Here is a 25,027-nt window from a genome sequence, read left to right as displayed (position 1 = left end):
ATGGACACCTAAATTATTTTGTGATTATACAATTTTTCTCTTTAATTACCGTTTTATGTTTTACACCAAACCATAAAATAGAAAAAAAGAGTACAAAATGATGGTATTTATTATGAGAAAAATAACTGTATCCCCAATAGGTTTGGACATTATATAATTAACTTATTGAATTGATGATAGGGTACATCAAATCAAATATATGACTCACATTGGCTGTACCTTATTACCATCGAAATAAAAAACATAAAAACAGCGAATCAAACATATTACACAGCACAGCACAGCCGGAGAATCATGACGCTCAAAGAGCTATAACTCAATCGATCAAACAAACCGATAAATAAAATACCGACCACTATGATAGTTGTTGGTTCAAAAACACAAGAAAGAGAACATGAATGAAACCCTCTTTCTCCAAAAACAACCCAATTCTTTGGATTTTTAGACTTGCGGTGGAGACCGACAGCTTACCGAGTTTCATCCTCCAAGGCACGGAATCCAGCAGTGAGATCTTCATACAATTTCTTAAATTTTGCCACCAGTGTATCCTCACCTTCTGCTGGGTCTTCGAACTTCTGAGACCTGTAGTTTCCATATTCCGTTTCATACCATTTTATTAGAGCGCTAAGAAACAGATTCATGCAAAAAAACGAGAGGGGAAACAAGTAGTTCGCTTACACTAAACGGTAGAAAAGATCTCCCAAGCGATGCTTGATGAGAGTGTAAGTAATCTTTTGGCCGTCCATTCCAGCTGCTCTCTCAACCGCCTGTGTATCGACAACATTTGTGACCGTCTTACATTTAATGGGATTTTATCGAATATAGACAAACCAATTTACCTAAATCCCCACTTTGCATAGTAGAACATTTATGAATAATCTCAATCTTATTTACCTGGTTGGCTAGGTTGTAGAAATGGATAATGTTACGCATCATCCAGACCGACTTGTAGAAAGGGCAGTATTTGTCATATCTATCAAAGATCATCCAAAGAGTTCAAGAGTAAAACAACCTGCTGAGAGAGAAAGAGAGAAAACGAAGGGAGCCAACAAATCTTACGGTGTAAACGCGTTTTGAGCAAGGTAGTCTTCCCTCAATAGCTTAGCTGTTTCCAACGTGATTTTGTCACCTTCTGCTAGCGCATCTTTTCCTACAAGCTGGCACCCAAAGCATAATGTGTGAGATAAAAAAGTTCCTTAAATGTATAGCTTGAGTGGCTTTCTTCTATAGCTTGAGTCAAGTTTAGAATGCCAAGATTATCGTTCAAAACCTCCTTAAATGTATTTGGATCGCTAAGAGACAAGAGTTCATCAGTCACAGTATAAGGTACCTATACAAGGATAAGTGACACGTACCTGGACAATTTCATTAAGATCGTCTTCCCTCTGCAACACCTCTCTGGCCTTTGTCCTGATGGTGATGAAATCTGGATCAAACTTTTCATAGAAAGATTCCAAGGCCTGAAAATAATACAAGCAGCTTACTATAGATAGAAGAACTTCAAGATAGTAAACCAAGACAGGCTTGAACAACACCGAGAAATTTTAAGCATACCGTTGAATACTTAGAGTAGGATATCAACCAATTAACAGACGGAAAATGTTTTCTCTGGGCAAGCTTTTTGTCCAAACCCCAGAAGACCTGCAGGAAAAAAGAAATCAACAAAAATGGATGAGTGAGCACTTCAAAGCAGAGAAAATGCTTATATATACAAGTCTACGGCAGATCAAAAACTAAACACCATCTGGTTCATCACATAAATGAATATGTAATCTACAATGGACGAAAAGGGAGCAGCCATGAACCAAAAATCACCTGCACAATACTAAGGGTTGCTGAAGTCACAGGATCTGAAAAGTCTCCTCCAGGTGGTGAAACAGCACCAACAATTGTGACACTTCCATCACGTTCTGGTCCACCGAGACATTTTACTTTACCAGCACGTTCATAGAAAGATGCTAAACGTGCTGCTAGATAGGCGGGATACCCACTGTCGGCAGGCATTTCAGCCTAGAAAACAAAGCAAAATAGGTGTCAATAAACTGAGAAAAAGAGAAGTGAGACGAGGACAACACAAATATCCATACAGCAAAAGTGAAACGCAAAAGATTACCAGCCGTCCTGAAATTTCTCTTAATGCTTCTGCCCAACGGGAAGTTGAGTCTGCCATCATACTAACATTGTATCCCATATCTCTAAAATATTCAGCGATTGTGATTCCTGGAATTCACATTACAAAAATAATTAATGAGCATCATAATTTAAAAAGTTTGTCACTGGAAGATGGGAAATGGGCTTCATCAAAAACTATTATATCTGCATTCCTGAACTTTACCTGTGTAAATTGAGGCTTCACGAGCAGCCACAGGCATGTTAGAGGTGTTGGCAACAAGTGTAGTACGTTTCATGACAGATTCCTCACGGCCATCAGGCAATGTCATTGTCAATTGTGGGAAGTCCATAAGAACCTAATTTATGAGAAACCATCAGATCAAATGTCTGAGTCGTATGAACACTATGCAGATTCAAAATGAGAACATATATTTACCTCAGCCATTTCATTTCCTCTCTCTCCACAACCAACATACACAACAGCATCGGAGTTGGAGTACTATGTATATAAGAACAAATTAGCTTTAAAAATTCAATATATCCAGTAATTAAGTGAGACAAAACCAGAGTGTCACAACGTACCTTGGAAAGTGCCTGACTGATAACAGTTTTCCCACAGCCAAAAGCACCAGGAATGGCACAGGTTCCACCAAGAACCGAAGGGAAAAGGGCATCAAGGACACGCTGACAACAGGAAAAGAAAGCAATCAGCGACCCACGTCTTAAAATGACTATCACCACTGTAAGAAAAATTAATCGAGTTATCACCTGCCCCGTAAGTAGAGGAGTATCGGCAGCAAGCTTTGATGCAACTGGCCTAGGCGTACGTACAGGCCAGCTCTGACATATTCTCAAGCAAAACAATTTAATAAAGTGACCCAAATAGCTTAAAATTTATGCTTGCAAGTAGGAAGGTTAAAGATACATGCAAACCTGAAGCATGGTGTAAGATTTCTTGATCCCCTGGAATTCAAGCTCTATCACTGTATCCTGTGAAATGAAAATCACCGACAAACAACCATGAGCAACAAGCCAAACATGATCTCCAACAGGAAGAGTTTACCAATTGATCAATTTAGCCATATATTAACTCAAACGTTAAATGCAGAGAAATCCAGGAAAGAAAGAGTTTGAAATGTATTTAATCATAATTGTTTGAGGGAAACTTAAATTCAAACCTTAAGGGAATATTGACCAGCTGGAGCAATGTAAGTGATCTTCCCCATGGCATCAGGAGGAAGGGCAACATGGTGATTCATCAAAGTGTTCTCAAACACGGTCTGCATTACGAAGTTATATTTGACTTTCAGAAAAAAAACTATTCCCAGTGTAAACAAGAGAAGCACCACAGTAACTGTGTAAAAGGATTCCCTTGTCAAAGGCAGTCTAAGGAGGAAACCAATAAACTTACAGCATACAAGTCACCACCAGTTATTGTGTCTCCCTCGACTGCAAACAAGTCGAATTCAGTTGACCATCAAGATTAAAACCATATGAACACTTCCGTAGACAGGTATCTGGAGTAAAACACATTACCAAATTTATTGGGCTGGAACTCCCAAGGACAATCTTTGTCAAGAGCTGGGACAGACACACCACGAGGGATGTACACATCACCGGATATTCTTGCAATAGTCTTCAAAGGCCTCTGTGACATTTAAAGAAATGAAACCAAAGAATCGTGAGAAGCCACATACTGCCGTTTGAAATGGTAAAACGAATCATAAAAGTCAAAACTTCATGTCTGGCAAGATTATAAATCCAACTGAACCTGAATTCCATCGAAGATATTTCCCAGTATTCCTGGCCCGAGCTCCACAGAAAGTGGCTGTAGTAAATTCAGGACCAATTATATGTTAGCTGCGGGCGAACAACACTAGAAAAAACCAAGATAAATAACTCGCGAACCTTGTGTGTTCGAAGAACGGGATCATTAACTGTCAATCCAGCTGTTTCCTCGTAAACTGATAAAAAGGAAGTCGCCAAATATCAGTTAAGATATCTTACTTCCACAGAAGTCCAGATGCAAGTATTTGACAGATAAGATAAAGCAGTAAAGTAAATTACAATAAGAGAAGAAACAAACCTTGGATGGTGGCAGAATCTCCTTCAAGACGGATGATTTCACCAATCAAATTATCATGCCCAACACGCACTAACTCATACATAGCAGCACCGGCCATACCATCGGCGACAACAACAGGCCCTGAAACCTGCATCCCAATACTTATATATTACCAATCTGATTACGAAAACTGTCAAATCACTGAGAACTATCAGATCAGATCAGAAATTCAAAGACGAGTTACTGAACCAAAGCGGAATCAACCGATTCAATCACTGAGAACTATCAGATCAAATATAGTTATCCCACCGATCTTACCTGGTAAGAAGATCACCAAAAACTAACATCGCAGAACAGGAAAAAAACAAATTGAAACCAGATCGAACGAAACGGGATAATACCTTACGAACGTAACCATACTCGCTCTCCTTCTCATCGTCCTCGAAGGTCGTAAGCTTTCCTCCGTAAAACGCCGGCATTTTCTCAGCAATCAGAGATTCAAAAACTCAAATCCGATCGGCCAAAGAAATTAAAATTCACCTCCTAGAAAATGCCGAGATCCGATCAACAACAACAAATCAGAAATCGCCAAAATCAGAGATCGAGGAAGAAGAAAACTCTTAAGGTTTTTCAAAGAGAGCGATTCAATAAAATCAGATAGAAACAAAAAGGATCAGAGGGAGAGAGAGATAGAGATCTCCTAACCAGTGAACAGACAGGAAGAGTGGTCACAAGAAGAAGAGAGAGGTGGATGCACGTAGATGATAGATATTGAAAAAGAGTTGGAGAAGTTTGATCTGATTGACGAAATCGTGGAGTGATCCTCTACATGACTCCACACGATACGCTCGTCGATCTGACTTTGTCGTTAATAGCCACGTGACAGTTTATTTATTGGGCTTTATAATATCTAATCACGCCCCAATAAGTGAGTCCGTTTAGTCAACAAGGACATGACATATCTCTCTCTCTCTGATCAAGCCGGAAAAGTCACAGGAAAAAGTGATCAGTTTTATTTTCTCGGGAAAATTAGTGAAGAAAAGGGAAAGGCAAGTTTTTTGAGTGGAGAGAGAGAGAGATGGGAGAAATGGGGAAGGCGATGGGATTGCTGATTAGCGGGACGCTTGTGTATTACCACTGTGCATATCGTAACGCAACTCTTCTCTCTCTCTTCTCCGATGTTTTCATTGTTCTCTTATGCTCTCTCGCCATTCTCGGTCTCCTTTTTCGCCAACTCAATGTCTCGTAAGTTCCCTCACTTTTTTGGCCTAAATTTCTCGATTCTTTCTGTTTACGGTGCTGGATTTTGTTCTTTGGTCTCTGATTTAGTGATCTGCTGTTTGGTGTCCGAGTAGATACGAAAGTTGTTGGCTCCTTTGATCTGTGACCAGTTTGAATACTTGCTCGAATTGGGTTGTGCTTTGTAATGTGGTTGTGCAATCAGTGATGTTAATTTAATAGTTAAATTGATTTGCTTTTGATTTCATGTCTTCTCGAAAGGTATGAACTGAAACTAGGCCTCATTTTAGTTCTGGGTGAATCTATGATGCGTCGATCTTATTTAAATATTTTCATCATTCTATCATCTTCTTCCGTTCTCTGTGATCAATGCATAGTCATAATCCCAGAATTTTCAATGATTTCATGATCTTTTTGGTCTCTGTGTATATAATTTGATCCAAGACCATTGCTTTTTCATACCACATGATTTACAACTCTATAACGTTTCTCAAGGGTACCAGTGGATCCACTAGAGTGGCAAATATCACAGGACACAGCAAGTAGCATCATTGCGCGCTTAGCTAATACCGTTGGAGCAGCAGAGGGTGTTCTGAGGGTTGCAGCAACTGGACATGACAAGAGACTTTTTGTCAAGGCAAGTGTGTCCTTAGTTACTATTCTTAGATCATGCATGTATCTAAATGCATTGCTGATTGGTTAACTCAGTAATTGTGCTCTATACTGAATATGTTTGTTTTTTGCTTTTTCCTTTAGGTCGTAATCTGCCTTTACTTCTTATCAGCTCTCGGGCGACTCATATCAGGTGTAACTGTTGCTTATGCAGGTAAAGCATGCACATTTTGTCTCAAAACTTATACAAAATTTCATTTTAGTGTGGAAGAATGTGCTGTTACCTTATGAGTAGCATTTCATAGAATTTTAAAGCATTCACATTTTGTCTCAAACTTATACAAAGTTTCATTTTAATGTGGAAGAGTGGCTGTTACCTTATTAGTAGCATTACATACCAATATGTCGAATTTCATAGCATTTAACAGAAATTGGCCATTTGGGGAACCCTTGTTCATGCCTGTGTCTAATATTGCAAACCTATGATCTCTAACTAGTTCTTCTCCCTGAAACAGGACTATGCTTGTTCTGTCTCTCCATGCTCTGTCAGACTTCTCAATCTCTTGGAAACTGTGTACTAAAGCGAGGAAATGGCGAGATTTTAGAACAAGAAGCACATTCTGATACATAATATGTCTAGCTTTTGTTTATACTTTTTCGTCTTTTCTCATGCTCACATGTTGATAGCTTTAGAGTAGTTTCCCCTTATGTACACTGGATTTGTATACTACCTTGTGAAAAATGTAATGATATTGTTTCACCTCCACACCATGTACTTGCAGATCCTAAATCTATAACTGTATTCTCTTTTTACGTTAATTTTGGATCTCAAGGCATCAGACAAAACAGTCTGCAAAAGTGGTATGAGAACTGAATCTGCGAGCTTATGCGGATATATATATACACACGATTCAACAAACTGTTATAAGGAAGATTACAAGAAAACAGAGGGCTAAGCCACAGCACCTTTTCTTATTTAATTTCACTAAGACTGGATAGGATAGGATCGGATCAGTCTGTAAAAGGTTTGCTTACTCTACCCTATCTAAAAGTGTAAACCACGTCACGTCTTTGCAGTTGCTCTTGGTGATATGAATCCTCGATGAATTGTGTTCATAGATCTACAGATCTTGGAGAGCAAGAACCTGCAAAGTTTTGATATTTGTTTCATCAGAAGTCAAAGAAATTCTTGAAGTGTCTATAGCCAAGGCAAATTTTAGATAGTCCATACTATCTCATACTAGCTAAAGAAGGGTTTACTGCCCAACACTCTAGCAGAGGTTTTTTAAGTTCATTAGCTCTTCAAATTTCCCTGCTTTCAGCTCGTGAAATCAATATTCAATATACTATTGTTGCGACTATCATATAGCTTACCCAAACATTGGTTTGACAGAGTTTTGGGGTTTATTCCTCGTCGTCGGAGTCAGATGCAGTATTTGAAGTCATCTCCGTCTCAACTGACTGAGGCTTTACACCTATAATCAAAAACAAAGGTACAGACCAAGTTTAAAGAAATGCTCAAAAGACCAAACATTTAAGAAAAACTGTACCCAACAAACAAAAACATATTTTGACGCTACAACATTTGCCACTGAAGGATGCAAATACCTCATATAGACCATTCTGCTATAAAACAGAGTGGCTATCAATAAGAAGCAAAAGCAACGAGATAACTAATTCTACAATTAAACTTTTCAACAGTAAAAGAAAAAGAAACATGTTCCATAACGACAATGCCTATAAAGAAAAGACTCTCTATTGATGAAGGTCACCCATTTCCATCACATACATGTGATAAAGAACTTTCAACAACTCTATAACGATAAGCCAAGAATTGCCTAAGTGCACCTAAGAATGTTGCAAAACCTATGCAGATTATAGACACCGCAAATTTTCGATTCTTGGTAAGTAAAAACCAAAGCTTTTTCAAAACAAATTCATCAACACCAGAACACATACGATCAGACAATTGGGTTAAGAATATAAAAACCTTTGATGAAGTAATCAGAGCAAGGCCATCCTCGAACCGATGAGATTGAAATAGATTCTTCATCAGAGATGGGATTGGCCAGCTTCTCAACGAGCTTAGCGATCCCATGAGTCTGGGATCTAGGCGGTGGAACCCAATACGAAGCACCGGGAACAAAAGGGAGCCAATCAGGTGCGGATCGGCGTACCATTATCCGGTGGACAGCATCTTCCAACTTATGGAGAAGAGGATCCGATTGCGACTTCGATGCAGCAGCGATATCAATCTCGTAGATTTCTCCAAAGCGGTTAAACCGGCGATTCGAGGATTGAGATCGGAAGAAGATGGTTTGAGATGAAGGGAGAAGAGAAGCTGCGGCGAAACGGCATCTATAGAGAGAAAGTGAAGGAGAGAAAGATCGAGCCATTTTAGAGATTAGGAGAAAGAAGAAAAATGGGTTTGGTTGTTCCCTTTTTATAGTCTTTTTAACGGATAAGGAGAAAAAGAACATTAATCTTATTTAATATTTAATTATTTATCGTAATTTCCTTTTTTCATAGTATTTTCCTTTTTTCACTATCTGAAAATTTACTTATTTTGATATTAATGTTGTCTGAAAATTTACTTTTTTCCGATAAGAGTGGTCTTTTCGAGTATATTAAAAAAAAACATGACATACAAACTACAAGAGATAATAGGATTTAGGAATAATAATAATCTATCTAATGATGAAGAAAAACTGAAACAAGAGACTATTCGTCTAGTGGGCCACTATTCCACTCACGGCCGGCCTTAGTCACCTGAAGTTGGACTCCAACCCACGTAAAAAGTGGGGCCGAAAAAATTCTTATAATCCATTTTTTCACTCGTTTATTAGAAAATAATATTAATATCATTTTTATTAGCTCCAACTTGATAATAATTACAGTATACACCCTTACTTTTAACATATTCAAACAAAACTCTCCGAAACTCTTTTACCAATAAGATTTGGACAGAGACAAAAAAAAAAAAAAAAAAAAGTGTGTTCTTCACTTTTTCTTTCCTCAGTTGGTTTGTCCAAAAAAAAAATTTCCACCGCTCTGAGAGAAAAAAAGTGGGAAGAGGAGAGAGAGAGATAACGCACCAACTGTTACGGCTCAAAGAGATCTCGATCGGGATCCACACGACGGAGATAGAGATAGAGAGTGAGAGAGCTAACGGATATGGGATCTCAGCTACTTGAGTGTTGCTTCCGTTTCGTCTTCTACTGTCACTCCCACAGCTCCAACTGTTTTCCTTGATACTTTCTTTCTTGGCTTTTCACTCGGGAGCTTTACAACACACTCTCTCAGGTGAGAATCGACGCCGTCTTCTTTTTCTTTTCTCAGATTCGGTTTTTGTTCGTCTGTGATCATTGTTAGTTCATTTTTGGGCGTTTAGGTATTGTTTTAGTTTCGCGTTTTGGTGCTGCTTCAGTCTCTCTTTCTTAGTTTTTGTGATTTGGGGATTTTGTTAGACATGGCGATCTGAGTTCGATTTCTGCTCAATCGCATTTGAGATTGAAATTACTTCTAAATCCAGAGATCTTACTGGGTTTCAAGGGATCAGACTTATAGAAATTTTGATTAGGGTTTGTTTTTTTTCCTGGGTTCTGTGATATTATTTTGTTCTTCCGTGGCATTATTTGGGAAGTAGTTGCAAGAAACTTTGTAGATCTCAAGTGATATTATTAGTATATTACATGTTTACGAATAGTCTTAAGTCTCAGTGGTGCTGGATCTGTCAGAGAAATGGTAAAGGTTTGTGGAAAGGGAAAGTCTCTTAATCTCAAGTGATAAGCAGTCCCATCAAAACACCTCTGCTAATGTTTGGTTTCTGAGTCCCATTTTCTTAGCATTTAGGAATCTATCTTGCAGCATACAAGTCCTGGTCATTCTTGGTACTATTTTCTTTTGTGGCCATAGGATGTTGAAGCTCTTTGATCCATTTTGATTTGTGGTGTTGGCCAGTGTTTCGCTTGTCACAGTTCTCTATCTGTCCATTTCTCATGGATTCTTGTTTTACTCTTTCAGGGATTTGAAATCCTCACGTTTCAGCACATTCTTTGTGGTGCCCATCTATTCTCTAGCCAGTTTCGAGTTTCCTGAAGAAATCAAATGGGTTCAAGATACGCATCTCACCAGCTCAGTAATGGGCTTTTTGTCTCTGGCCGCCCAGAGCAACCCAAAGAAAAGCCTCCAACAATGAGCTCGGTAGCCATGCCATACACCGGTGGTGATATCAAGAAATCAGGAGAATTGGGGAAGATGTTTGACATTCCGACTGATGGGACTAAGTCAAGGAAGTCTGGCCCCATAACTGGAGGATCTTCAAGAAGTGGTACGCAATCAGGTCCAGTGCCTAATGCAACTGGTCGTATGTCTGGCTCTTTAGCTTCTGCTGGCTCAAATTCAATGAAGAAAACAAATTCTGGGCCTTTGTCTAAGCACGGGGAGCCTTTAAAGAAATCCTCTGGTCCGCAATCCGGTGGTGTAACAAGGCAAAATTCCGGCCCTATTCCTATACTCCCAACTACAGGTCTCATAACATCTGGGCCAATTACCTCGGGCCCACTAAATTCATCTGGGGCTCCTAGGAAAATTTCTGGTCCTCTAGACTATTCTGGTTCGTTGAAGACACATATGCCTTCAGTTGTCCACAACCAGGCGGTAACTACCCTTGCTCCGGAAGATGACTTTTCCTGCATGAAGAGCTTCCCCAAGCCTGTGCTGTGGCTGGTTATACTTATATTTGTAATGGGGTTCCTCGCTGGAGGGTTCATTCTTGGAGCAGTTCACAATGCAATTCTCCTCGTTGTTGTGGCGATCTTGTTCACAGTTGTTGCTGCACTTTTCATTTGGAATATTTCTTGTGAAAGACGTGGTATCACAGATTTCATTGCTCGTTATCCTGATGCTGATCTTAGAACTGCCAAAAACGGTCAATATGTGAAGGTCACTGGGGTAAGTGTCCATGCATCACTCCCAGAAATTGGTGGGTTTTTTGCATTTACTGTGTGCTGCTGCATTGTCATGGGAAATGACGAAATGTGATTTGGCTTCCTTCCTTGGGTTTCTCTCTACTATGTTTATAATATTGATTCTTATATTTTGATCATTGAAAAGGTGGTCACTTGTGGTAACGTGCCTCTGGAATCATCCTTCCATAGAGTTCCCAGATGTGTTTACACGTCTACTTGTCTATATGAGTACCGTGGATGGGGTTCAAAGCCAGCCAATGCTTCACATCGTCGCTTCACATGGGGACTGAGATCAGCAGAGGTTAGTAGTGGCATGATGATATTTCATTTTACAGAAAAATGTTCTCTTTCAGTGTGAAATGTCTTTGAATGCATAAACGTTGCACCTACAATACATTGCAGAGGCATGTGGTAGACTTCTACATTTCTGATTTCCAATCTGGGCTCAGAGCATTGGTCAAAACTGGAAACGGTGCAAAGGTAACACCTCTCGTCGATGATTCTGTTGTCATCGATTTTAAGCCAGGAAGTGAGCAAGCCTCTCCAGACTTTGTAAGGTGGTTGGGTAAAAAGAATCTAACCAATGATGATCGAATAATGCGACTTAAAGAAGGGTATGAAATCACAACTTGTAGAAAAGAATGATAAAAAATAGACTTAAAAGAGTTACTAAAGTTTATGTTGGTATCTGTGATACTTCTTTCATATGCAGGTATATCAAAGAAGGAAGTACAGTGAGTGTGATTGGAGTGGTTCAGAGAAACGATAACGTGTTAATGATAGTCCCGACGACAGAACCATTAGCAGCTGGTTGGCAATGGAGTAAGTGCACATTCCCTGCAAGTCTTGAAGGAATTGTATTGAGATGCGAAGATTCATCGAACGTAGACGCAATTCCTGTCTGATGCAGTAGTAGTAAGTCTTTCTTTTCCTTCTTCTTCCACGGTTGGTAGACGGAAATCTCACTGTTCCACTTCGGCTTCATTAATATTTTTCATGAAATCTGAAATGTGTTCTTGGTTGGTGGCTTTTCGCTCTCTACTGATGATGATTCCTTTGGTTGGTGGTTTATGGTAGTGTTTTCTTTTTCTTTTCTCTTTTTCCTTTAATATTTCTTATTTTTTATATCGAGTTATTATTACATTAGGATGATAATGATGATGATGGATGTGGCTTTCTTTTCTACGACTTAATTTGTGTTGTGGGCACTCTTCGTTGCCTTTGGTTTGTAATTGTAAAGCTCTGCTAGTAATTCTTTTTTTCGACCTAATTTGTGATCTAATGTAATGGGATTATCTTTTTAGTTTGGAATGTACCCGCTGCATGTGGATTGTGTTTATTATTTCCTCATTATCGTTTCTTCCTGAGATCGACTCTTTCCAAAAAAATACAACCACCTCTCAATCGTCACTCTCATTGCCTATTTGTAAAAGTCTTTACGCCAACAATGATTAACAACCTCTATCGGTGAAAATTTACAGAGCTTAGACAGAGTAGAGAAAGAGAACTTTTGACTCAAAGAACTTTGATCCTATTGAGTCAAAGTACTTCAAATATGAAAAACGAGTCTTGATCCTATTGATAATGATACAGTGATTTAGAGAAATTACAGGCTTAATGGAGACGAAAACACGAATTTGTAATTATGAGGGGGACGAGCCAGCAAAATATAAGCTTTCTGTTGAGATAGATTTCATCAAATGTAATGTTATTTGGATGAAAGAGATCTTTTCACCCTCCAATCCATTATGCGCCACTTGCGTAAAGGCGGGTCCATTCTTTGGCTGCGCAGATATAGTTCACAAGGATGTGAGATACCAACATAACGATCACAAAGAAAACCAAAGTACAAGGAGTGTTGTAACAAGTTAAGTTCAGAGTTAAGATCACATCACCTGTCTCCACAGCTTCTGCCTCATTACTCTTCCAGTGCTTCGCAATGTTCTCAGACAGCGGGTCATCTGGGTTTGGTGCACTCAGAAGAGCTTGAATACTTTTCAGGATTGCACACATTGATAGAATAAGATAAAGAAGTCAAGCCCCAAGAAACCTATGTTTTTTAGCAGGAAAGAATCTAATGTAATCAGCTCATATACCTTAAGAGCACTGTTCGTATTTGTAGTGCAGGACTCCATTTGTCCTTCAGAATATCAAGACAGATTCTTCCAAGCTGTACGTGCAAATAGACATAATTAGAACAATGAGTTTGGTTGTGTAGATAATAAAGGACATCCAAAGGAGAGGAATGATTCAGAACAGACCTTGTCAATGTTAGGATGGTATATCTTTGTGAGAAACCTAACCTGTTACAAATTAAACTATTAAAAGAGCCAGCAAGTGTTAGAGTATAGAGAAATGCTCCACACAAACTCCAACATTCAAGAACTGAATCTACTAACCCATTCGACAAGAGAAACAATGAGAAGAAACGTGCCATTACATTTAAGTCACTCATAAGCCAAACAGAATCACCATTCTCAGAGATCATTTGATATGTACCCAAACCAATATATTTACTTAATAACTAGATCCTCATAGCTATTCAATCACCATCGGATGCAAGGACTTCATAACATAAATGAAAAACAAAAGGTGAAAATAAAGCCCACAAATCCAAGAAACCTACCTTGGGAGCTGCCATAGGGTATTCTTCCGGCAAAAAGAGCTCCAACTTGAAAACTCCTCCTAGAAGATGGAATGAAGCAAATGATTGGCATATACTACTCAATAAAACGTTAAAATCTTGATAGAGAGAAGATCTTATTCAAAGGAGGAAAAACTGTACAAGTTTTTAACTTAGCATCTACTAACGCAACAGCAGTAGGAAACAAAATAAAATGTGGTGATAATAAGACTAAGTAGGATTATACTTATCAGTACTGTCACCAACAATCTACAAGAGCATTAGCAATCATTGCTTGACATAAACATGTTGTACTCTCAAAGCAAAAATCTAACACTCAGATTATCAGAAGACTATTTTGACTACCTCCATAAACAAGAAAACAAAGTAGCCCGCATAAAAAGAAGTACGTAGCTTCAAAACACATCAACTTACAGCTATACGGGTATGCACTCTACCATAAGAAACGAAAAAGGAATAAAAACCCTCAAACCAAGGAAGAACATCTTGTAAACAATTAATTACCTTCATAAGGTGATTGTGTAGGACCAAGAATCATAACGTTGAAATACCGCATATTATCCTCAGACGGAGAGGCACTTATACCGGGAGCTGCAGCAATCAATCGAACAAAACTCATTTAAAATCAGATTTTATCTTACTCTACAACCAAATTCCAAACTCCATGGACGATCACATTTCGGATCCACAATTCAATCATCAAGATTGATATTATAAGCTCAAAATCAACACTAGAACTCAACAAGGCAGGTTGAATCAAAGAGTTTTTTACCCGGTTCACTGAGCAGACGTTGAGTTTCCTATCAGATCGCAAGAAAAAACAAAAGTTAAGAAAATTACAAGTAACAGAGATGTCAAAATTCGGTGATTCGATTCCACATCGAAAGAAACGAAACGAGACTCCGATAGAAACAGAGATCGGCGAAGCAAGTCCAAGGAATCAAAAACGAGATTGGAAAACAAACCTTGATGATTCTTCGCGGCAAATTACTGTTGGCCATTATCACTTGTCGATCGAGCTCAGAGAGTTAGGGTTTTTGAAGGGAGCCGCTGATGATAATCGAGAACAACTTCGTCGTCGTCTCTCGAATCTGACGATGATTTTAATTCGATTTCCTTTCTCTATCTTCAAAATTCTGCTCTGGACGAACGAAGATAATAATATTAGTATTCGATAATTAGCTTTTATTACGTATTTTTCCTACAACCTTTGTTTATTGCTGACCTCCCCTAAAGTCTGACTTATTTATCGATTTTTTCCTACAGTTTTCAAAATTACATATATTTCCCTCTTTTATTGTTTATTACAGATATTCTCTCTAATCAAACTTTCTGGGATTGTCAGTCCATGAAAGTTTTTTATATATGAGGCCCATATATATCCATTAAGGTTGATAGGCGTGGGCAAATAAACCGAACCGAATGTACTGAACCGAAACTGAAGCAAAAAAAAACCAAACCGAACCGAACCGAAAATTTGAAAATAACCGAATGGATAGTAAATTATATAACCAAAATAACCGTAACCGAATCGGTACCGAACCGAAATATTTCAGGTAACCGAAATATCCGAAATACAATTATATTTTCAAAATAATTAGTTATTTATAGACCAAATAATCAAAAATACTTAAAAAATATATAAAAATAGTAAAAATACTCGAAAATAACATAAATATATCCAAAAATATCCGAAAATACTCAAAAATAACCGAAATATCCGAAAATATCCTAAGCAAAATAACCGAATGGATACTAAATTTTAAAACCGGAAAAACCGGAACCGAACCGAAATTTCAAAATATCCGAATGGTACTAAATTTTGAAACCGAAAGAACCGATAACCGAACGGATCCAACCGATAACCGAACGGTTAACCGAAAGCCCAGGCCTAAAGGTTGATATGTAGACATTTTAAAAATAATTGATTGATGGGTTGGGCCGATCTCGGAAGCCCAGAAGAATACGACTTTAAAGTAGAGAGCGGACTATGCAGGTAGGTAACTGTGAGTTAGCCGTTGAGGATGTAACGGTAACTTATGACGTCAAAAGCTGACTCACTACTTGAGGATTCGAAAACTATCCGTTAGTGAATTTCCCCAACGGTAAAGAAAACTTGTCTATATATAGTAATACACACAACACAGCTTTCGCTACCACTAAATTATCTAATCCAACACATGTAAATCGAAACTTATTCTCTTTTTGTCTCTTCTTGTCTGATTCTCTCTTCTTCTCCGGCGGCAAAACTCAGCCAATCATCGGTGAGTTACTTTGTACTTTACTTTAGGGTGAAAAGTGAAAACTGTGTCTATGTAACCTTTGTACATTACCTTTTTTCTCTCTATATGTACTTAAATTCCCAGTTTCTTTCATGCCTTATTGTTTGGGTTTTTTTAGGCGGAATTTGGCTGTTAGTGCTTTGTTTGAGTCTTTGACCCATGTTGATTTTGATTTCTACGTTCTTCTTTTTGATGATACTTCGTTTAAACTTATGGATTCCAAATGTTGAATGATTATGGTGCAATGTTTTATACCATGAATCGTTTATTTTCGTTATTATTTATTTGATAATAGTCCTAATAATGTTATTTTTTGATAATAGTCCTAATAATGTTATTAATCAAGATATAATTTTTTTTGCTAGGGATCAGTAATTCTGGTGAGGAGGACAAAGCTTTCAATCCAACAACAATTTCCACTACTTAGAGCTAAAGCCCAAACATGAATTGCAATTTCCTCCAGGTTAGTTTTCAATGCTTTCCAAAAACAACACTAGTTCTGCATAATAACTGAAGCTCTTTTTAGTCGAAATACTCATCACTCAAAACACTTTTTAATGTAAACTTTTTAATTCTACTTTAAAAACACACTCATAAACATTTAGTAGTAAAACACTTAATCAAAAAGACCAACTATGAAAATGAAGCAGAACTTTTAATTCTAAGCACACGCCTAAATAAATTAGTTGAAGCATGTAAGTCTGAAAAACATACTTAGTAAACACCAAATCATTTCAACAAATTGTAGTCAAAAAATTAGTCGAAGCACTGAATCAAAAAACTCACGTCTTAAAAAATACACATCAAACACTAAATCAATTCAACCAAATCGCTTTAGTCAAAAATCAATCGAACCACTTAGTCATAAAACTTATGTCTAAATTCTAAGGAAGATACTTAGTAAAACACTAAATCCCACTAAATCAATGTACTTAGAGTCGAAACACATTGTTCCAAGCATACTTCTAAACAAAACATACGTAGTGAAGTACATTAGTTACAATGTTGAACACTTTAAACGTAACAAAGGCCCAATATATATAAAACACGAACTTACCCGGTTTAGTCAAAACACGACTAGTTGAAAGACTTGGAAACACTTACGCATTTAAGTCAAGTTATTAGCCAAATCACACTTTAGTTAAAAATCTTGTAAAAAACACTTTAGTCGAAGCACGAATCACTTTATTTTTAGTAGAAGCACGAATCACTTTTAGAGCACTTTTAGTTGATTCTCGAAATACTGTTTGCAGATCGGAAATTCAGAAGAGGGTCAGGTATTCAAGGTCGGGAATTCTGAGAGATGGATTTCGGGAACAGAGAGAAAAACTCACGCGCAACCTGAGATCATCTACGCTCCCATCTTTCAAAATTGATCGCTTAGAGCAACTTCTCAAAATTTATTTAAAATCCATGCTCATGTCTCTCTCTTACTTTTTATTATTTTTATTTTTTATATTCTTGAGAACACTTGTGAGAACTTTCCACTGCACATGCTCTTAGCTTCTGTCGCCTCGTAACTTATATACCCACATTTTTATGGCCGGTTTTGGGCCCTTTGGAGATATTAATATGCTTCATAGTACAAATTAAAACAACATCAAAGATTCTATTTTAGGCTGCAGTTTTCTGTTTCGAATCGATTTGGTTTTTAGTAGTTTTAAGGGTTCGATTGTCTCTGTTAGACCTTGGCACTTCGGTCGGTTCCGATTCATTCGATTGTCGCTGTTTCTACTTTCTAAGCAATGTACATCATCTTAATTAAGGCTTTATGTTATGATTTTTCTAGCTGTACATAGCACTATATATACATCTCAAAATCACATGTTATTTCATGTGTAAATTCTTTTCGGAAATTTTTCATCATTGAGTAGCAACTTAAAACAAGTTGGCCACATGGCCTCAGAAAAAGAATAATAAAATGTTTGCCAAAAAAATTTTTTTTTGTAAAAAAAGTAGCCGTCGAATAAGACCTGTACCCCCACACACCTGGCAAGCCGCCGGGCATTGGGACACACATGAATATCAAAGATCCGATCTAAATCATTTTTTTTTTTGTTAAAAATCCGTTCTAAATCATTACAAAAATAATTCTTTATTGTTTATATTTGTAAAACTTCTTCAAATTACTTTATTAGCAAGTGGTCAGAATAGTTCAGATTAACTTCACAAAAGACAATTAAAACCATAATGATATTTATTACTAGATAACTATATCAAATTGCATGTATTTGAAACATATCGAGTTCTATCTATAATCTATGTGAATGCGACGTGAGTCAATAAATGATTTAGACAAAGTTCAATGAGACGAGAGAATCGACTATGCGCATCTTCCACTTCCAGGTATGTAGCTAATAATTTAAAGTGGTTGGTCGGTCGGTCCTAACTCAAATGCGTGATTTATTTCGTTCGATTCAATACGCAGCTCTAGTACTATTTCAAATTTATTTTAACTAATGTTGACGCAGTGCAAGAAAGTATAATTAAAATCCGACAAAATATATAATTAATTGATTCGATTTGTATAAGAAACATGTCATGCTTTTTTCATATATAAGATCTGTATTTTCCACCAAATAGAATCAATTAACTATTATAGAAGTTCTTATTGAAGAAAGAGTGAAGATTTTGTAGAAAATAAATCTAGAAATTTTTTATTTTACTAAGGGAATTATAATATCAAACTGTAACCGTTGACTGGGGTTTGCTAATCGTGCACGATTTAGCATTGAGATTACTCTTTCTAAAATGTTCTAAACAAAACCAGCAAAACTAGATTATATTATAGCTAAACAAAGACCAAAAAAGTCGTTCAAAAATAATAGTCGACAAAAAATATATTATTAAACTAATAAAAAACAAAGACGTCCTTGGCTCCTCCTATAAATAAAAGCTTTCTCTGTATACTCAAAACACACCAAAATCCATCAAACACACATAACAAAATGAAATTCTCAATCACATTAGCTCTCTGCTTAACCCTCTCCATCTTCTTAATTGGAGCACAAGCCAAAGTTCCCGTCGACGACCAATTCCGAGTGGTCAACGAAGGAGGATACACCGATTACAGTCCAATCGAGTACAACCCCGACGTACGTGGCTTCGTCCCCTTCAGCGACAACTTCCGTCTCTGTTTCTACAACACAACCCCAAACGCATACACTCTCGCTCTTAGAATCGGAAATAGAGCCCAAGAATCCACTCTCAGATGGGTCTGGGAAGCAAACAGAGGCTCACCGGTCAAAGAAAATGCGACGTTGACTTTCGGTGAAGACGGGAACCTCGTACTCGCTGAAGCCGATGGCCGTGTGGTCTGGCAAACGAACACGGCTAACAAAGGCGCCGTGGGGATCAAAATCTTGGAGAATGGCAATATGGTAATATACGATTCCAGTGGAAAATTTGTATGGCAGAGCTTTGATTCCCCCACCGACACACTTCTCGTTGGACAGTCTTTGAAACTCAACGGTCGGACCAAGCTCGTAAGCAGACTGTCTCCATCGGTCAACACAAACGGACCGTACAGTCTCGTGATGGAAGCCAAGAAGCTAGTCTTGTACTACACGACAAACAAAACTCCGAAACCAATCGCTTATTACGAATACGAATTCTTCACCAAAATAACTCAGTTACAGTCTATGACGTTCCAAGCCGTGGAAGATTCGGACACAACGTGGGGTCTACACATGGAAGGTGTCGATTCTGGTTCTAAATTCAACGTTTCAACGTTCCTCTCACGGCCGAAACACAACGCGACGTTGAGTTTTATTCGGTTAGAGTCAGACGGAAACATCAGAGTTTGGAGTTACAGTACGTTGGCGACTTCCACGGCTTGGGACGTGACATACACGGCGTTTACTAACGACGACACTGACGGTAACGACGAGTGTAGGATCCCTGAGCATTGTTTGGGTTTTGGTTTGTGTAAGAAAGGTCAGTGTAACGCTTGTCCTAGCGACAAAGGGCTTCTTGGTTGGGACGAGACATGTAAAACTCCGAGTCTCGCAAGTTGCGATCCCAAGACATTTCACTACTTCAAGATCGAAGGAGCTGATAGTTTCATGACAAAATATAACGGTGGATCATCGACGACTGAGAGTGCGTGTGGGGACAAGTGTACGAGAGATTGCAAATGTTTAGGGTTTTTCTACAATAGGAAGAGTTCGAAGTGTTGGTTGGGTTACGAGCTCAAGACATTGACTAGAACCGGAGATTCTTCGCTGGTTGCTTACGTCAAAGCTCCTAATGCTAACCAAAAGTTCACTCTTTGAGGTGTGAAAGTCATATAAATAAAATTATTGTGCTGTGTTTTAATAAGGTTAAATTTCGTTTGTTTACCCTTTTTTAAATGGTGTACTGATTCTCAAGTTACATCTTAATAAAGTGAAGTGAAAGAAATTAGTAGATCAATTTCTAGTCTATTCATAAAATACGAATATACGATGCTTTGTCAGTAACGCACAAGACCCCACGTGCACGTAATACAATAATTAGTTGGCCTGTCAAGGAATTATTAAATTGAAACTTTAATAGTATTAAATAGTTTTGTTACGTAGCTAAACTTTCAAAAAAAAAAAATAAAAAAAAAAAAAATAGCGAATTTGCATCGTGATGGAGAGAATAAGATGCGTGCTACGATGCTTCAACGCCGCGTCACCTTTTTGTTTCGTAAGATTTGCCCAGTCAACGCTGGTTATTAGTTAATAGCCTTGTTCAAAAAATCGCTAGGCGTTAATCAGACGTTCGGGGTGGGCCTAGCGCCTAGCGAAAAAATCGGAGATTAAACGGGGATTAGTTTTTAATATTTTTATTTGTATATGTGTATATATAACAAACGTTGGAACATATGTCAATAAATTAATATGGTCCAGTGGCAAATAACGACTTTATGCGTAGCCATGGGTTCGAGCCTCAAGTGACGTATTTTGTCATTTTTTCTTATTTTTTGGTTTAATAAAATAGTAAATGACTAAATTGCCCTCGTCTTCTTCCTCAGATCCTGCGCGACTGAAACCCTAATTTCACCGTTTTTTGTTTTTTTTTCTCACGATTGCTATCGTTTTCTCAGTGATTTTTACCCAAATATGATAGATCTACAACCTAAAGACCGATTTAGAACTTCAATTTCATCAAAAGTGAGTTTTTCTAAAAGTTTCCGATTTTTTGAGCGAATTCATCCAAATCGCGGCGGTGGTGCTCCGATGAGCGCCTATCCGGAAGAGTAATCGGCTAGGCGGCCGATTTTTAGAACAAGGGTTAATAGTTATCAAACAGACAAAAATGTACATATATATACTGTATATATGTTTTGGAATTTCAAGAACTACATATCGTTTTCTCAATGAAAAAATACGAAAACGTTTAATTTATAAATTTATAGACCCGTCCAGTTATTTTTATTTAAAAAGTCAGGTTGCAAGCTGCGGTATAACAACAGAAGGCTATGTGTGCTTACTCGAGACCGGAACCAATGCCTCCGTTCTCTAACTTAACCTATTTGGACGTTTCTATGGATTCCTATGGTTTAGAGATGTTACCAACGTTTCTCGCAAGTTGTCCAAACCTAAAATCTCTAGAGTTGGTAATTTATTTTATAAGTAACTCTTGAATTTGTTTTTGCCCAATTACTTAACTAAACTATACATTCTCATTACGTTTTTCCTTTCTTGTCCTTCATATTATGTAGTGGGTTTACTATCCTCTAGATATATAGGATATCTCAAGATCAACTGTGCCTAAGTGTCTGCTAACATCGGTCGAGTTTGTTACGATATACAGCACGACTGAGATCTCCAGCTCGGTTGTGAAATACATCCTGGGGAATGCAACAGTTCTCAAGGAGCTTAATATTCAATTCTATTTCTGGGCAGCCGAACACAGGTTTGAACTTAGCAAGCAAATCTTTGCATTTCCAAAGCGTTCTTCTGCTTGCAGTGCCGGTCCGGTAAATTTATGTGCCCTAAACAAAACTTAAAGCCATTAAAAAGATTTTCTTTGAAATTAGATTTTTACCATCAAAAAGTATGTTGTAGTTGTCTCTAAAATCTCACAATATTTTTAAAAGGCCCAACAAAAATTATGGTATATTAAAAAAACTTAACAAATTTTTAGGTAAAAAGACCTCAATTTGAGGTCCAAATCGGTGGCTTCAGTGACTTGTCCTATGGGCCGGGCCTGTCTGCTTGTCAAGTCTTTCTTCATCCTCTGTTTTGAAGTTGTTCCAAGGATCAAGCCCAAGTGTAAACGTAGTACTTCTTAGACCATCATTAACAAGGGGTTCTTAACTTTATCTCTTAACATTGTTTAATATTAAAATTTTGGTTTTTGTAAGTTAAGAGTCAAATCTTAGCTCTTAACACTCCAAAAAGCTCTTAGCTAAGAGTCAAATCTTAGCATTTTAATTTGTTTTGATTTATTTTTCAATGTTTAATTCTAAGATTAAAAAGTTAAGAACCATCTAAGAAACCACCAATAATGGTGCTCTTAGGTGTTTTTTTTAGATTCCCTACTTGTTCCGTTACACATCGTAATTTTTGAAAATTTTATGATTTATGTGATTGGTAAATTCAAGATGCCGTAATATTATCGTAGATATCTTTGTCAGCCATTATATTTGTTTGGGTTTCATTTGGTGCACATGTAAGAATACGATACATGGATCTCAGCTACCCATGGATACGTGTACTTCAATTTTATAATGAAAAGCCAAAGTTTGGCCCCGCATCAAAGAAAAATCCACAACTTTGATGTTTTCTTCAAAACTAAACCCACAGCTTTGATGTCATAACCACAGATCGATAGAGGTCATAAACTACGGTGCTGTATTTACTAAAAAACCAACCAATCCACTCATAATACAATTTAGAAGTTTTGTATCTGTATTCAAGTTTTAGACAGAAAATCCGGATTCAAGCCTTCTACTCTAGAAAACGATAGTATAAAGAAAAATTCATAAAAAGGTTAATCATGTACGTACAATCAAAAAAATTAATTACATGGTAATGTTCAAAAAGGAATATTGTTATGACGAATATTCGATAATCTGCACTAGTCACTAGACAAAACTTATCCAAATCATCAATCGCACTCGGCCCCATTGTACAGCACCAATTTGCTTGATCTTCTTCTTTAGTCAAGTCGCAATTAGCAGCTTTGACTTTTCAAATGAATACAGCCAATAATCCAAAGCTAAACAACTTATATAAACCACCCACATGATACATCTTCTACATAATCATCTCAGTCCTCAACCCCCAAAAAAACAAAATCATGTCTCGATTTCATATCTTATTAACTTTAGCACTTGCCATTGCCACTGTTTCAGTGGTTATAGCTCAAGTCCCTCCAGAGAAACAATTCAGAGTCGTCAACGACGGCGAATTCGGTCAATACATCACCGAGTACGACGCAAGTTACAGATTCATCGAATCATCAAACCAGAGCTTCTTCACGTCACCATTCCAGCTCTTGTTTTACAACACTACCCCTAGCGCCTACATCTTAGGTCTCCGAGTCGGACTCAGGCGTGACGAGTCTACCATGCGTTGGATATGGGACGCAAATCGCAACAATCCCGTCGGAGAAAACTCTACACTCTCACTCGGTCGTAACGGCAACCTCGTCCTCGCTGAAGCTGACGGACGAGTCAAGTGGCAGACTAACACAGCTAACAAAGGCGTCACCGGTTTCCGAATCTTACCCAACGGCAACATGGTCCTACACGACAAAAACGGCAAATTCGTTTGGCAGAGTTTTGATCACCCCACCGATACACTCCTCAACGGTCAGTCGTTAAAAGTTAACGGCGTTAACAAACTCGTTAGCCGTACATCCGATTTAAACGGCTCAGATGGTCCGTACAGCATGGTGCTGGACAACAAAGGTTTAACCATGTACGTTAACAAAACCGGTACGCCGTTAGTTTACGGCGGATGGCCGGATCACGATTTCCGCGGCACCGTAACGTTCGCCGTTACAAGAGAGTTCGATAATTTAACGGAGCCGTCAGCTTACGAGCTTCTCCTAGAACCCGCACCACAACCCGCTACAAATCCGGGTAATAACCGCCGGTTACTCCAAGTTAGACCAATCGGAAGCGGAGGAGGAACTTTAAATCTGAACAAAATCAATTACAACGGAACGATTTCGTATCTCAGACTCGGATCTGACGGGAGTCTCAAGGCTTACTCGTATTTCCCACCAGCTACGTATCTCAAATGGGAAGAGAGTTTCTCATTCTTCTCCACTTACTTCGTCCGTCAATGTGGCCTACCGTCGTTTTGCGGCGATTACGGTTACTGCGATCGAGGGATGTGCATCGCGTGTCCTACACCAAAAGGATTACTCGGATGGAGCAATAAATGCGCACCACCTAAAACGACACAGTTTTGCAGCGGAAAAGCTGTCAATTATTACAAGATAGTCGGTGTTGAGCATTTTACTGGGCCTTATGTTAATGATGGACAAGGCCCAACTTCTGTGAACGATTGCAAGGCCAAGTGCGATCGTGATTGCAAGTGTTTGGGTTACTTCTACAAGGAGAAAGACAAGAAGTGTTTGCTTGCTCCTCTTCTCGGTACACTTCTCAAAGATGCCAACACTTCTTCTGTTGCTTATATCAAATATTAGTGTTTTATCGCAAGATTTATATACCGAATTCTACTTGAATTCTTAGAGAATTAATGAATAATTGGTGTGCTTTGTAATGATGCACCGTTAAATTACTGTACTACCTCTTTCATTTCAAAGCCATTGGCTTTATTTACTATATATATATATATAGTACCTTTTAGAATCAAAATACCATGTGAAACTTTTCATTGTTTCGTTTGCCTCTGACCAGAGTTTTGTAGTCCACTGGTCCTCCACTTGGACGAGTCCTCACTTGGTTAATTCAATGGAGGATTGTAGTGGGTCAGTCGGACTCATATTGTCAAAAAAAAAAACACTTTTATCACTTCTTCAACTCATTGGGCCTTTAGGCTCTGTCATAGCCCAATAATTCTATCTTAATCGGACACACCGTGTGGTCCACGTACCACGTCCATTCGGACAGAGTTGTAAATACAAGTTTTGTGGTCTTACTTTTCAAATCGACAGT

The 25,027-nt window shown here is 38.1% G+C and overlaps 7 protein-coding genes and 1 long non-coding RNA gene across 8 annotated transcripts; 5 read left to right on the top strand and 3 right to left on the bottom strand.

Annotated features, from left to right (window-relative positions):
• Positions 1-89: 89 nt before the first annotated feature.
• On the bottom strand, positions 90-5,037 carry LOC9325282 (V-type proton ATPase catalytic subunit A). The gene is made up of 21 exons (XM_021034782.1): positions 4,883-5,037; positions 4,579-4,720; positions 4,199-4,325; positions 4,021-4,076; positions 3,884-3,940; positions 3,649-3,760; positions 3,524-3,561; positions 3,291-3,392; positions 3,046-3,102; positions 2,881-2,952; positions 2,695-2,796; positions 2,549-2,611; positions 2,336-2,468; positions 2,114-2,220; positions 1,816-2,010; positions 1,555-1,641; positions 1,356-1,460; positions 1,060-1,157; positions 895-973; positions 679-767; positions 90-582 (listed from the first exon to the last, which is right to left on the bottom strand). The coding sequence occupies exons 2-21, from the start codon at positions 4,654-4,656 to the stop codon at positions 468-470; spliced, it is 1,872 nt and encodes a 623-aa protein (XP_020890441.1). The 5' UTR covers positions 4,657-4,720; positions 4,883-5,037; the 3' UTR covers positions 90-467.
• Positions 5,038-5,136: 99 nt separating this feature from the next.
• Positions 5,137-6,847, top strand: LOC9323824 (reticulon-like protein B22). Its single transcript, XM_002889172.2, has 4 exons — positions 5,137-5,422; positions 5,912-6,053; positions 6,173-6,242; positions 6,544-6,847. Exons 1-4 carry the CDS (start codon positions 5,256-5,258, stop codon positions 6,657-6,659), a joined length of 495 nt encoding a protein of 164 aa, XP_002889218.1. The 5' UTR covers positions 5,137-5,255; the 3' UTR covers positions 6,660-6,847.
• A 45-nt stretch (positions 6,848-6,892) lies between these two features.
• Positions 6,893-8,460, bottom strand: LOC9325281. Its single transcript, XM_021034821.1, has 3 exons — positions 8,019-8,460; positions 7,403-7,503; positions 6,893-7,173 (listed from the first exon to the last, which is right to left on the bottom strand). Exons 1-2 carry the CDS (start codon positions 8,422-8,424, stop codon positions 7,433-7,435), a joined length of 477 nt encoding a protein of 158 aa, XP_020890480.1. The 5' UTR covers positions 8,425-8,460; the 3' UTR covers positions 6,893-7,173; positions 7,403-7,432.
• A 566-nt stretch (positions 8,461-9,026) lies between these two features.
• LOC9323823 (uncharacterized membrane protein At1g16860) lies at positions 9,027-12,340 on the top strand. The gene is made up of 5 exons (XM_021034792.1): positions 9,027-9,331; positions 10,052-10,981; positions 11,144-11,299; positions 11,401-11,612; positions 11,711-12,340. The coding sequence occupies exons 2-5, from the start codon at positions 10,136-10,138 to the stop codon at positions 11,901-11,903; spliced, it is 1,407 nt and encodes a 468-aa protein (XP_020890451.1). The 5' UTR covers positions 9,027-9,331; positions 10,052-10,135; the 3' UTR covers positions 11,904-12,340.
• Positions 12,341-12,433: 93 nt separating this feature from the next.
• LOC9325280 (ubiquitin-conjugating enzyme E2 35) lies at positions 12,434-14,806 on the bottom strand. Its single transcript, XM_002887712.2, has 8 exons — positions 14,608-14,806; positions 14,415-14,442; positions 14,147-14,233; positions 13,625-13,683; positions 13,260-13,301; positions 13,095-13,168; positions 12,894-12,991; positions 12,434-12,782 (listed from the first exon to the last, which is right to left on the bottom strand). The coding sequence occupies exons 1-8, from the start codon at positions 14,641-14,643 to the stop codon at positions 12,745-12,747; spliced, it is 462 nt and encodes a 153-aa protein (XP_002887758.1). The 5' UTR covers positions 14,644-14,806; the 3' UTR covers positions 12,434-12,744.
• Positions 14,807-15,785: 979 nt separating this feature from the next.
• LOC110230813 lies at positions 15,786-17,696 on the top strand. The gene is made up of 3 exons (XR_002333971.1): positions 15,786-15,906; positions 16,290-16,387; positions 17,178-17,696. It is a non-coding gene; the product is annotated as an uncharacterized LOC110230813 (long non-coding RNA).
• A 1,038-nt stretch (positions 17,697-18,734) lies between these two features.
• On the top strand, positions 18,735-20,343 carry LOC9325279 (epidermis-specific secreted glycoprotein EP1). Its single transcript, XM_002889170.2, has one exon. It carries the CDS (start codon positions 18,873-18,875, stop codon positions 20,196-20,198), a length of 1,326 nt encoding a protein of 441 aa, XP_002889216.1. The 5' UTR covers positions 18,735-18,872; the 3' UTR covers positions 20,199-20,343.
• Positions 20,344-22,938: 2,595 nt separating this feature from the next.
• Positions 22,939-24,746, top strand: LOC9325278 (epidermis-specific secreted glycoprotein EP1). The gene has a single exon (XM_021034797.1). It carries the CDS (start codon positions 23,197-23,199, stop codon positions 24,553-24,555), a length of 1,359 nt encoding a protein of 452 aa, XP_020890456.1. The 5' UTR covers positions 22,939-23,196; the 3' UTR covers positions 24,556-24,746.
• The last annotated feature ends 281 nt before the right edge of the window (positions 24,747-25,027 follow it).

Source organism: Arabidopsis lyrata (genome assembly GCF_000004255.2).
Source record: "Arabidopsis lyrata subsp. lyrata unplaced genomic scaffold ARALYscaffold_2, whole genome shotgun sequence".
NCBI classification, from domain to species: domain Eukaryota; kingdom Viridiplantae; phylum Streptophyta; class Magnoliopsida; order Brassicales; family Brassicaceae; genus Arabidopsis; species Arabidopsis lyrata.
This window is presented reverse-complemented; position numbering and strand designations above follow the sequence as displayed.